This window comes from Poecilia formosa, unplaced genomic scaffold (assembly GCF_000485575.1).
Source record: "Poecilia formosa unplaced genomic scaffold, Poecilia_formosa-5.1.2 Scaffold274, whole genome shotgun sequence".
NCBI classification, from domain to species: Eukaryota; Metazoa; Chordata; class Actinopteri; order Cyprinodontiformes; family Poeciliidae; genus Poecilia; species Poecilia formosa.
The window spans coordinates 599227-613405 of NW_006800213.1; the positions used below are offsets into that span (position 1 = coordinate 599227).

General features: G+C 36.0%; 1 protein-coding gene across 3 annotated transcripts in view; it reads left to right on the forward strand.

The window, feature by feature from the left end:
- plce1 (phospholipase C, epsilon 1) overlaps positions 1–14179 on the forward strand; it is an 86621-nt gene that overhangs the window by 38135 nt on the left and 34307 nt on the right. For 2 of the 3 annotated variants that reach the window (XM_007571138.2, XM_007571139.2), the window contains exons 6-7: positions 2251–2438; positions 3622–3764. In XM_007571138.2, coding sequence (XP_007571200.1) covers positions 2251–2438; positions 3622–3764 — 331 coding nt within the window. Of the gene's footprint in view, positions 1–2250; positions 2439–3621; positions 3765–9838; positions 10656–14179 lie in introns of those variants that run through there. The other variant, XM_016681245.1, reaches the window with a different exon arrangement.

The window sequence follows — 14179 nt, forward strand, 5'->3', positions numbered from 1 at the left end:
CTTGCAGGCTAAAATGTTTGATTTTGGTCTTATTAGTCCGGTGAGCTCTTTCTTCCACAAACAGGACCTCCAGATCTTCAAATAACAAATAACTATCAAGTTCTTTAAATATTAGTCACTTTGACTGTCTAAAGCCTCTCTAGAATTACCATGTGTTCCACTTTTATTTTGGAGCATCACAGTAAACAGGGCTGAATACATTATATCAGCACAACGTCCATTTATGTTACTTTTAAAACACACACACACACACACACACACACCCACACACACACACACACACACGTTGCAATAAAGATACTTTATCAATGTAATCCATGTTTCTCCATTTTCTTTGTTTTCCATCATCTCTATGTCCATAAAACTTTCTGTGTTCTTCAGTATATTCATAAATAAAATCTATATCAGATGTTGGCTTCTAGTCTTGAAAGGACGGAAAAGTCTTTGCAACTGGCCAAAGATGTAATTGTTTATGTTTATGCATAATTGGCATAAACACAGTAAGAATGCAGTGAGCCTAAAACATAATAGCCTTCCAAGCAATCTTTTGTGATTGCATGATGTTGCACAATACAGAGATTAACACAGTGTACTCGTATTCTTTTACTGTACAGTTATTTACCATTTTGTGTTGGTCTTTCACATCAAATACTGATTAGAGATGTTGAAAGTTGTAATTACAATGTAAGGAAATGGAAAAAACAAAAGTACAAAAAAAGTTCAATAGGTTTGAATATTTTGCAAGGCCCCACATCTGCACCATGTGTGTTAATGTCTATCTGACATTTCTCCGTTTTGAGTCAGTGAGGCTGAAATGTGAAGTTAAATTTATTAACCTCTCACCCCTTTTTTTGTCATCACTAATGAAAAGCAGCACAGAGGCACACTTTCCCTGGTGATAACATTGGAACTGTATTTTCCCATTAAACTTTTATTGCTCTCATCTCCCTTTTCCTCACCAACATTGATTTGGTCCAATCTTTGAAATATCAGTCCCCACCGGAGGCATAAATGCCCATTTAGCGTGCCACAAAGTGTTGTCTTAATGGCTTTTCTCTGAAATTTGTACCAGGAGAGAGCGTCTGCAGCTTTACTCAAGGACAAAGAACAAGACAATCGTTTTCAATAACTGTTTCCTTTCGTTACATGGATGTTGTTCCAAGAATTGAATGATCAAAAGGTGAATTGTAGGGGGTGTTATCCTGGAGATCAAAATCTTAATTCTGACATAGGTCTATGGAGATTTCTCTTTTATCTCAGGCCTCTTTCAATCTGTTTTCACTGTTTAGTTACATATCTGTCTGCCTCTCTGTGTGGATGCTTTTTACACCCCACCTTCCATCTGTTTTGTGCCACAGTTATGTTTCCCTGCTAATTATTTCTCTTCACACATTGACTTCCGTTCCTCCTAAAGGAAATTGCTTCTGAGGATTACCACATGGGCCCATATAACAGCGCCTTCTGATTTAAAGGTTTTTCCTGTTAGTTCAAAGTTCTGGAAGAAAGCACATTAAGTTACATACATAGTCATGTTAAAAAAGAGGAACAATTAACCCATTAATCTTCAGTGTTTTCTACATTTTTGATAATAAAAGTGGCTTAATTACAGGTAGGGAGCAGAAATTCACTATAATCCTTTAGAAAAACATTATTCCATAAGGGGAATTTAGTGTTGTTACTCATACCATTCAAGTTTCTTCAGATAGTCTTTGTGGATGGTGATAGGCAGGAAGGAATCTCCAGTAGCAGTTTGTCTTGCAACTAATCTGAAGAAACCTTTGACGGAAGACTGTTACTGTAGTACAGTCTCATCGCTGTCATTAGATGCTAACAGCTCAATTTTCAGGCGTCAAAAATTATATTCCACATTAAATATGTCCTGTACCATATCTTCAGCTATTGGCAAGTACTGCTAATCTGATTTTGCTGCTTGTCTTTAAGTCTCTATCTGGCCACATGGTTAGAAAGCTTGGCAGAGAGACATTTGAGTTAGGAATATGATTCTTTCCCATTTTGATCGATGGAAGAGATGGTTTGAACTTCTCCCTTCCTTTCATTTCTGTTTGATTCATGCCATAATCCTGTTTTATTTATTTATAGAAATTTGATGTTGAAAACTATAATTGTGTGCTGCTTTTTGTGTATTGAGCCTAGTTGCTGTCTAGACAAGCAACTTTCACAGAATGGATGGGTGACATTTATCTGTGAGTTACCAGTAAGTGATCTACTTTTCAATTACTCCTTTGATAGGTCACCAGCTGTTTGCAGGACAGAGAAGAACTCAATCTAATTCATCCTTCCAGAAAGCTTCTGTCGTCTCATCCTGGATGTGCCTGTCTCAGGGAGTCTCCATGTCCACTCCACCTCACCACACCAGTAGGACTGGACTTGAAAACCTGCTTTAATCCCTGGTGTTACCAACCTTTTCATCCACATAGGTTTGTTAACATTTTCGTTTCTGCTTTAATCGTCAATTTCTGAAGCATCATTTCTCAAAGACATGTAAAAGTATGAAATAATTGTGACCTTTCATATAACAGATTTGAAAAGTTAAGTCATTTATGATCTCTGTAAAATGGCAGTAAAAGACAGCCACTAGAGGTCGCTGCTGCAGCCTCTCTGTTTGATTTGACCCAGTCAGCTGGAGCCAAACCAAACATATTTGTTAATCATTGCAAAGTTAAAACCAAAGTAACTGTTTTAAGAAGCAATGGGACAATTCTTTCTGTAAGTTTTGCCTAAACATGACCCATTGAAACTTCAATTAAGACATATTATGAGCCAAATCATCAACAAGTCATATCAAAACAGAGAAGAAGCAAGAAAACGCTTGCTTAGAACCTCAGCATTTGTATCCCGGTTAAAAGCTCCTCAGAAGAATCCAATGTTAAAATAACAGTTAAAGGTTTTTCCCTCTTGGATCATCTTGCTCCAGTCGTATTTGTATTTATTAGCATAAAACCGTTAGCATTGTATGAAGACCTTAAAAACACTATGCAAAACTGCAGTGTAAGAACTGGATAGATTATGCACATCAAATTACATGTGCTTCAGTTTGCAGCTGACAAGCTCATGTTGTTGCATTAAATCTTTTGTTTTCTTTTTCATCTTCTGGCTTCAGATGAATCATTGCTTTCACTGCCCAATACAAGATATTTGATTATACCCTCTAACATGGTTATCAGCAACTCACACATTGTCACACTGCAGCGGTTTTCAGTTAACACAGCTTACATTCTGTTGAATATAACTTTAATTTACATAGATTACTTTCTATTTTGATCAAGAAGATGAGGATTTGATTTTTGGATGTGAGCAAACTTAAACGTGAATTATTCCCAGTGCTGCAATCACCTGTGCTATTTTCATACACAAAACCATGTGATGTGCTGCAGCAAATTTGTAGATTTTACCACTAAAGACTTATTCTAGCTGTGCATGTTTGTATCTCTACAGTTTGCTTCAAATATAACTGTTTTCTCTTTGTCTTGTCGGATTAGTGTACATCCATATCTCACAATCATGATTATATAGATGCTGTAATGAGGATAGCATCGTGTCTAGTTGATATTGATTTCACTGTTTAGACTAAAATACAAAATACCACCTTCTTATTTCCAGTTTATATCGTGCTTGTGACCAGAAGACGCTGCTGTGTTCCCTGCTCACCGGAGCATTCCTCGAGGCCACGGTTTCCCTTGGGGCTCGGGCATCTCTTCCCTTCTCATTACCCCAGTGCTCCAACGGCCACGCTGTGCTAAAAGGTGAGTCTTTACACTCTATCATATGGGTACAAACAAATTCACATTGCTGTGAAAAAGGAGCAAAACCTTTGTAAACGTAATTTTGGGATAATCTCAGATAGACGTACAAATTTTAAATATAAATAGTTATCCCGATTAGTCGAAGTGTATATTTCTGATCAATGTACAAACTTGTGCAAGTCCTTGCATACATTTTTACCAATTGGAAATTTACTAACAGAATTTTTCTGTGTTATTACTGCTGTGAACAATTTTTTTGTGGCGCATATCTAATACATTGCAAAGAGAAAGTGAATTAGGGAAGCTGAAATACCTTGTCGTGATGTTACTTGACATGCTATGGGCTGGTGCTTGCAAAGCAGCCGATCCAGAATTGTCTTGGAGCTAATTGGCTGTACTTCTGAGAGCAGAGATAAGTGAGACTGCAGATATTGGTTTCTGTGGTGGTGCTAAGACAGTTTCCACTGTACAAATTACTGCATATTAAGGTGTATGTGGTATTTGATGCTATTAAAATAGGAAGTTCGCGTTAGATGGAGAATCAAACATAATAACTTTGGTCCTTAACCGGCGGCTCAGTGTATTTTGATTGTACGTAATTGAACCTGAAACTGAGTTTTTGATAGGATTTTATTGTAATCAGTCGGATTAATTTAAATTAAATTTGGACCACACCAGATTCCATATTATTGGATATGACTTGGGCTTGTTGTTTGTTTTGGAAAGTCTTTTGAGGTAACATTTGGATTAATCTGGTACCAGGTAGATAAATTGAATGGAAAAAAAAACTCTTTATTATAGCTTTATTCCTTATAATGCCATGATTGTTGTCAGGTGTGATAAAGTAACTCACATTTAACAGGGTTAATAATAATCATCTGTTGCATTTGTTGGAAAGCAGAGGTTAATACATTGGAGCAGAAGTGACTGAGGGATGTCTGTGGTTCTCAGTATTCCCTCGTGGTCTCCTGCTCTACTTTCTGCCCTTTTCCCACATGACACATCCACAGGAGGATCTGGTTTGTTTGGGATCTGCAGCCGATTCCTTTGCTTGCCCTTTTCCTTTCGGTCCTTTCACGTAATTCCCTTGTTGTCCTTTTTCCTCATTATACCCTCTTTTCACTTTCCATGACATGCTCTCTCTTTTTTTCTTAAAGATTTTATGGTGGGATATGGAAGAAAGTGGAAAGAGCTTATCTGCTCTTTAGTGATACCCGTACTTCATTCCCTTTGTTCTAGATGTATTATTACCATTTTAAATCGCTGCAATTACAAAACAAAAATCACATCATTTATAGTGATATTTTTTATTTATTCATTTATTTTTTTTTACGTTGTGATTGACTAATGGCTCTCAAATTTAGGATTGTGACACTTTTTGGGGTCACAAATCAATAAATGAGTTCTTGAGTTCTTCTTTAGAAAACAACCTAAATAAAACTCATCACAGTGACAGCCATTTCTGGAGAAATGGTACTCCGGACAAAAACAGTGCTTACAAATAGATTGTTAATCTGTTGATGCTGTTTGTGATGTCATTTTATCTTTATTTAAAGTATAAACATTTGAAAAGTGTGCTGTGCCTTTGTTTTTACAGCCCTAGTTTACAGTTTGATGGATCTGTTCAGGATGTTGGTTTAACTAAAGTGTAACTTTATATGTATTAATGACAGACTTTTTCAGAGTTTTATTTGCAAAACAATTAGTTTTTACCATCTTTTCACCTCTTTATTATGTTGTGTGTGTGTTGGGCTGTCACACAAATTCCTAAAAGAAAACATTACATTCCATGGTTGCTATAATACTTGAAAAAAATCAAAACTTTTTACAAGGCACTTCAAGAAAGTCATCCAAATGTCGTTTTTTTTCTCACCACCATCATCTCGTTTCCTCTGTGTCTCCTCACTCGACATGACTTCACTATCAAGGCAGTCGGGTTGTTGCTGGGTTGTCCACCTTCTCAACAATGACATTACGTATGACTTAAATGTAAGCTGATCCTGACATTAATTTCCACTGGCACAGATCCAGGGGACTGGCTGTCTCTGGCAAGATCATGGAGACATGCACTTTGGTGCTCACGTAAGCACCGAAAAATTATTAATCTCTGTATTTGGTTTTATTTGACAGGCAGTGTTATCAGTCATGTTAATAACTTTTTTTTTTTCATGTTGTGCTAACTTTTTATTAGCACGTTTAGAGGCAGGCAGTTGGACACATACAGAGTGCATATCTTCAGCATAACATTGTGTTCTGATCGTGTGGATGTTGGAGCAAACAAAACAGAGCTGGTGAGGTGCAGAAGGAAAATGATTTGAGACACATCAAGAATCAGAGACTCAAAGCAAAATCATGTTTTTAATGTGACATGTAGATTCAGGGAAACCACCTGACATACGTCAGTTCAGTCTACTAATGTTTTTTGTTCATAAGGTAGTAAAAAGGTCTTTACCCCCTTAAAAATGTCTGTTTTTGCATTTTATCACATTCAAATGTTTCATATCTTCAAATATTTTAGGCATGGTTTTGTAGATTCAGATGCACTTTCTTGCTTAAGTGAAGTTCAGGGGCATTGGAAAGTTGAGTTATTGTTCATAAGGTCGAGAAAGTTATCTGTTTCCCTCTATGAAGTTTAATTATTCTGAAACTTGGCCTTCTGATAGAGTTTAATACTTGCACAGTGCTGGTGTGGTTTGCTTTCCATTTTTGGTATCGGTTTTCTTGTCAGTGTTTCTGCATAATAACCTGGTTCTAATCTTTAAGGCCTGCAGAAAAATGCTGCTTCTTTCACCCTTGATCTTTTTTATGCAATTCAGCAGATAATAAATAAGCTTTCTAGGGGAGAAAGGGAAAAACTGAAGATTTTTATTCCCTCTGAAGAGACTTGTTTAAGTGTTTATTGTAAGAACTATTGTTGGCATCCAGGACATTTTCTGTCCATTTGGATGAAGATGTATTATGTACTTATTCGTATTTGGGTTTCTGAACTGGTTGTTGAAGAGTTTCGTACACAAACATGGTGGTGAAATGTCTCTGTCAAGGAGACGCTGTCTGTTGCAGAATGTCAGTTTTTCTGAGTCACGTCTAATGAAAGATGTTTTTGGTGTCTTTCTCTTTCTTTGAAATGTTTTAAGACTCCAAATATATTTGTCTGTCACAGGAAAAAAGTTAGTTTGTTTTAATCTTGTTATTCATGCGAGTGTTTTTAACTGCATGCTTTCTCATGCATGTTACATACAATCTAAGAGAGGACTTTTGGGATTCGGTAGAAATAATATCATCTGCAAAAGGCTATTTCAGACATGTCTTGAGATCATTTCCTGTATAGCATATTTTATTGTGTCGTACTGCTGAAAAGGAAGTGTGTAACTTAGTTTCAAGCTACAATCCTTGCAAGCTCAGTTTTGGTGTTTCTTTTTGTTTCCGTCTTTTTTTTTGTCTCTCTTTTGCTCAGTCATCACATTACATTGTGTGGCATGCCAGTATTTAAAACTCACTGACAGCAAATATTGTGGGGAGTAAAAGCAAAGGGAAGTCTCAAAGATTTAAGATTACATATTGTTTAAACGGGTAATAATTCTAAATATACTCAATAAAACAAACATTCTTTATTGTGAGATTGTAGACATCGATGGGTTTTACTTTGGTCAAAGCGTTTAAATTATGAGATTTGTTGTATAATCTCATTATACACTTCATAAATGTCATTCATTGGTTACAGTTTTCAAGCCCAGCACTTAAATGCTCATAACTAATGGATATATATTTCAATGACCCCATGCAAAACTAACTATGTCTCAGAGTTGTAAAATTTAAATAACAAGCAGTCATTAATTACAATAAACCCAACTAAATATCTTATTATTATTCTGCACACATAAAACCTTTGGGATTTTTTCCTTTCTTTTTTTTTTTTAGTGTTTTATAGTACACACAACTGCAGAAAAAGGATAATCTGATTTCAATAATTTAAAGGCATGGGAAAATTTGCATTTACAAATTATATTCCATGTGTTTGTACATCCATTCATCTTTCAGTCTGTTCATCTTTTCATCCGTCTGTTTGTCCATATTAATGTCCATGCTGTGTTGGTTGTTCAGTTCAACCCTGACCACTGCTTTTTACTTTATACTGAAAAAATACATTTTATTTCATTTTTTGAATACAAGAGTACAAAAATACAAGATGACTGAGAAATTTCTCTTAGTTAAACTGGAGTATTCCTGCATGAAAATGTGGGGTACAGAAAAAAACGACTTGTATTTCGATTTTAAAAAATATGAGTGAGAGAGCTAATTGCATTTTGATATTCATGTTTGCAGGCGGTCATTAATCAAGCTCACGCATAGCTGACACATTTTTTAAGCAAATTAAAACAAAGCATATTTGAAATAGTTGATCAATCGGAATGGATAGCCTGGGCTCCACTTTTCATTCATAAACAGCTGTGCAAAAATTAGAATTCAAGGTTGTGTTTTATTCACCACAACATTAGTATTCACTGCTGTGTTCAGGATGAATCACAACATTTTAAATCTTTTTTCTGGGGAATAAAAAAGTCTTCATCCTCTATAATTATTCACACATAAGATTCAAAAGATGTGCACCTTACTTAATATTCTGTGTACTAGAGGTTATCACTGCATTATATACAGCTTCCTTCCAGATTATCTGTAATTCAACTTTTCTGTAAGTTGCACTGTTTGCCAGAGTTAGTTGGATATATCCATAATTTTCTTTCCAAGGATTCAAATTCATATTTGTAAACATTGTTTTGATTCAACAACTCATTGTAAAGGTACTGTTTATCTTAAAAACGCTGCTTCTGTTGGTCCAAATGGGAAGAAATTAATTAGATCAAAGTATGTAATTATATATTGGATATAGGGGTGTACTGGTGCTCTATCCAGAGTGTACCATTCCTCTTGTCCAATAACCTCTGGATGTAGGCACCAGCCTGCATGCCGACCTGCAAGGATAGATGGGTATATACGATAGATGGATGGATGGATGGATGGGATATAGGGGTGCAAATTGGAAAAATAGTTACGTAACCTGGAGTCATTGTATCACCTTGGACAGTTTACCAGTGCACCCATACATTAAGGGCATCGTTAATTTTATTTCACAGATTATCAGCTCCATCAAACCGTTGTCATCGTTTTGATCTGATATTGCAGAGTCTGTATCTCAGATGGAGAGAATAGCTTTCAATTTGTTTCTGGACTGATTCTGTTTGTTGACTAAAAACACCAGATTGCATCAGAGTTTATGTAAAAGTTGATGTTTTTTTTAATCTGATACAGTGCTGCAAAAAATAAAGTAAAAATAAACACACTTTGCTGCACTTAGGGTCTTTGTTTCATTTTAAGGTCTCTTCCTGGGAATTCTCTAGCACGTGACTCCACATGACAAACCAAACGGCTTATGTAAGCAAATAACAAAACTGTCAAATTACTAACTCTAAAGCACGCAGAGACAAAGTGTAAAATCTGTTGGTTTTTCTATTTATGTTTTCAGCCAACCTGACAGTAGATGAATTGGGGGCAGATAAAATGGACTGCTAAGTCCATTTATAACTATGCTTACTTCTAGATAGCCTGACATTGATGGGAAACCTGTGTGTTTAGGTCTTTGCGATAAACTCCCTTTCTAAACAATGAACAGAAGATACCAGGATGTAGAGCAAACAGTGACGCACCATCCAATGCCACAAAAATGAGTCGGATAGCGGTGGCAGAAAGGTGCTTTAAAGCTAGGAGACAGGCAAACTGCAGAACATAGCGTTTACTTCTCGGTTCATCAAATGTTGCAGTGATATTATATTTTGCTTCAGTGGCTAATAGTACTGACAAAAATGTCAAAGGTATGAAACAGCAAGGGAGCAAAATTATCAGCACCTGTTTTAAGTCTTAAGACCTCTTCATGCCCATTCATTACCATTTTCCCAAACCTAATTCACTGTATTTGTAACTTAACCCTGGTGTTCACAGGAAATGATTTCATAAGTGTGTATAGACTGTGAATGGATGAAAGATTTAAAAACATTAAAAACTATACACCTGCTTCACCACCTGTAATGGCGGGCCGAATTTGTATCATTCTTGAACTGTGATTGAGCCACGCAAAATCATTCTGAAGACCAAACTCTGGACATAACTGCAGTAGAAGTTCAAAGTGAGCAGATAAAAGAACATGTCTTTAAATGGTTGCTTAAACTGCAGGGATATTAAAATGGAGAAATGACATGAACTCTGCTTGCAAGGATACATGATTAAACAAAAATATATCTGCCTGTTTTCATTCATTGTTGGTAAAACTGGGACAAAATCAGGGAGGGAGAGAGGCAGAAAAGATTTGTTTCTTTTGATTGCCAGTTGTAACTCATTGCTTTCTGAATGTTGGTGTGGTTGTATGAATTCTGACGGTGTTTTTATGTGGAGTAGGTTTGTTGGCTTAACTGTAGCACTGGGCTGTGAACTATGTGTAGTGTCAGAAGGGAGTGGGCGGGAGACTTATGAGGTTATGTCAGAAAGGGAGAGAGAGAGCGTACTAGAGAGAGAGACAGAGAAGTAATGAATGTGGTGAAGAGAAAGAGAGGAACCTCTGCTGCTGCTTACAAGAACACCAAGCAGGTGAGTGGCAGAGAGCAGATAGTACAAGTTAAAGGGTTCAAGTTGGAAATGGACTTAGGGAGGGAGAAGTAGAGCAGAGAGAGAGAGAGAGGGAACAGGAGAGGGAACAGCTGTGGGAGAGACGGGACTGTCAACTCAAATGTGGACAAGTGTATCGTGGTCACCCTGGCGCTGAGCTGTCAGAACGGAGGCTGAGCAGTCAGCTGTGTCCAACAGCCATGAAGCACTCGCACCAAACGGACTTCAAGCTGATCAGTGAGTAGGGGAAAAGTGAAGCACAGCGAGACTGCAGGTTTCCTCGCTCTGCAGTGCAGGGAAATCGTAACTTTAAAAAGCTTGCCTAATGGTGAAAATATGGAGAATTGATCTGTATAGAATTTTGCTTGTATTTTGTGTGGGGTGAATAGGTTTGCAATAAGGACAAAAAGGCATGTTGGCACATGCTAAACTCTGCCTTCATTAGTGAAGAAATTGTTCTAGTACCTTAGCTGCAGCTGCCCTTGTCTGTTGTGGTCATCTTTCAGTTGTTATGCAGATGAGACATCCAGGAGTCTATTGATGTGTTGGAGTACATGTTAATTAGTAACTCAGATTAAAGTGAAGTGCATTTTACAATGGATATTGTTTAGGAAAGGTTACATTTAATTTCAGTTGTTTAAAATTTTAGATTAGACGATGATTAGACGATGTCTTTCTCAAATTGAGCATTTGAGAGAATACACAAACCACGTCTTTAAGGAAGTGGTTTATGCCTGTTTCTATGTGTTTCTGCAGACTTAAAGCTTCACTCTGGACTTCTGTTTTTTTAGTGTTTGAGTTTTAACTTTAAGTGCTTCAAGCTAAAATGATCATCATTTATTTATTTATTTAAATTGACCCATACTTGGCTCATTTTGCAGTGCTTTAGCAATAATAGGCTGTAATTAAAAGAAGCAAGCTTCTTTATAAAGTTGGTTCTCCTGCTAAAGATGTGATGAAAGCCTTAAAATTAACTTTTGTTTTGATGTAAACAATTATATAATTGTTTATTTAGTAATTTGTAACTTAATTTGAATGGTTTTGAGAGGAAAAAAAAAACTAATAAATGTTTTCAATAAAGATTTAAGTGGAACCCAAACAAATATTATAAAAAAAACAACAAGAAAACAATTTGAAGTTAGATAATGTATCTGGAAAAGTTTAGTCATGAGTAGACTCATACATTTAGTCATTTTGAAAAGTAATTTTAGAATGTCATTAAAAATGTCTTTCATTTCAGTACTTCAGTGAGTGAAACAGGCAGATTAATTACACAGATGAAAATCATAAAAACATCAAGCCATCATTAGAACTGTCCAGGAGTTCAGAGTCCCTGTCACCAAGTCCGCATTTTATTGAGCAATCATTATTCCACATATTTAACATTGCGGAGGTTACTGTACTTGAATATAGGATAAATGAAAACAATTGCACTTTGAGATTTCTTTACACAAAGACATCATTAGAACTGTTTAGGAGTCCAGAATCCCTGTTAAACTTCAGTCTGATTAGTTTAAGTTACTGTGAAGTACAAATGACTTTCCATGGGGTGAGAGTTTAAACTCCATTTTCCTCAAACATTATAAATCCTTCAGTACTTGTACAGATGTTTTTGATAGTCCTTGGTTTCATAACACAGAACTGTTTATTGGATTTGTCCAAACGTCTTTTCTCTGGTTTCTGTCACTCCCTTCATGTCCACACAAAAAAAAAAGAAAGAAAAAATCAGAAAAAATTTCAACGCAGCTAGTCCTTTTCTCTGAAAGTGTTAGTTTATCTGATCATAAAGGAAACTCTCTGATAAGTAAGACATGTTAGCAGTTTCACCGACTGTTTATCGCTTCTACAGCAGTAAAAAATCTGCCCAAGTGTATTTATGTATTATGAATGATTACACTGTTTTTGATCATTTATGCTTGCTGTGTTTAAGTGTCTAAGTGATGTTTATTTTGCGGTGTATTCACTTTGAACAAGAACCTTAAGTGTTCAAACTATTATTTACCCATCTGTTATGCTTATTAGGGCTTGGTTTTATCAAATCTTACATTTTACTGAAGATCTCTATTGGGTGAGAATCATCCTGAAAAGACAAAAAAAAAAAAAACCCACAAACATTTATAAATTGAAAGCAGTCATTTGACTAAGATTTTTTTTTGTTAGATCATTTGTTTTATTGATTCATAAGCTCAATATGTCTCTCTTTCTCTCATTTATTTCATTCTAATGAGTAATTGTGTTTATTTGCATGCAGCTTACTCTGGTCCATCTAAAAACCCTGGTCTCTGTTCAGTTGAAGCGAACTCTGGTTCAAATCTGTATGTGAATTCAAAGCAGACCAGACACCAGTCCAAAAGCACGAAGCCGGCTAGAACAGGGCATCCTGGTTCAATATAACTAAAACAAACTTGTAAATCTTGTTCTAGAGGTAGAAATGACTCATGATCTTTTTTTTAACCACTACTGTAAGTTCAATCCTGCATCAAAATCAGTAAAAGAATAACAAGAAATAACCTTTTGAAATGATCTAGTGAAATTCCAGATCAAAATCTTAAAAAACAACTTTGGCTGTCATTTGAAGAAGGTCAGGAAGACGACACGTCTTCCCAATCTGAGTTAATGGATCTTCAGAGCGTTATGAAAACATGCATTTATGATATTTTTGTTGAATGTTGAAATTCCCTTTAATCCACATTATCATTTCCTCTTGCATTTCTGTCATTATCAAGACGTTCTCATTTTTTATTTGAGCTCCAGTAAATCTGTCACTAAAATCTATATCAGGCTTGAAGACTAAAGAGAGTGCAATTCGAGTTGCCCAGTTGTGTGAATGTTTTGCCCTTGAAATATTATTCCACCTAAGTTTTGATCAAAACTGTCATGACAATCTTGAGGCAATATATTGTGCAGCTTCACTGAATGCCAGTACTGAATCAAAAGGTGCTAAAGCGAGGTGTGCATGCTTATGCAACCACTTTGTGGGATGATATGTGCTTTAATAGATTTGTTCCCGGCCTTATAGTGTTTAAAGTTGAATTTTACGGGATGTTTGTAACTTGAGGAACCTTTGGAGACCATGAAAGTGTCTTTCTCATGGTTTATTTTGCATCACATCAGCCCTGCATTTCAGCAGAGGTGTGTAGTCCTTTTAATCAACAATAATTATTCTGTAGCATGGCATTTACCTATGTTGAATAGCCACAGATAAGTTCCATCATTTTAAAAGAATAAAATTAAAATGGGTGCATGGTAAACCATATTAAATGCTGCAGTCCTTAAATGATTCACCGCTCACTTATAAACATAATCAAAACATCTGTTTCCTGTCGTCAGGACACAAATAGTCAATGTACAATTGTTAAAAAGGATGTTCGGCTAATCTGCATCATCCGCTACTGCATTCAGAAGTGCTTCTATTAAAGCACACATGCAAAACAAAAACATGCACGTAGGCCTTTTGTATTCATCATGCATTATAGATGAGTAAATCCATGTATAATCACAGGGACATCACTTTCAATTCGTCCTGGCTTATATTCTACCAGTCTTAAAGGAAGGGGACCGTATTCTTAAAAATATTTATGATCGTGTCTATCTAGTGCATCAGTTAAACTTACAAGTTAGAGATACTGTCCACTTCTCACTGCCAGTTGTAATTATTTGACTTTTTTCATTTAAAAAAATAAGTTTAAGCTTCATAAGTAAAGTCAGTGAAAGAATTTGAAAAGCTTGACAATATACATTGATTACTTTTTGTTTCCTGG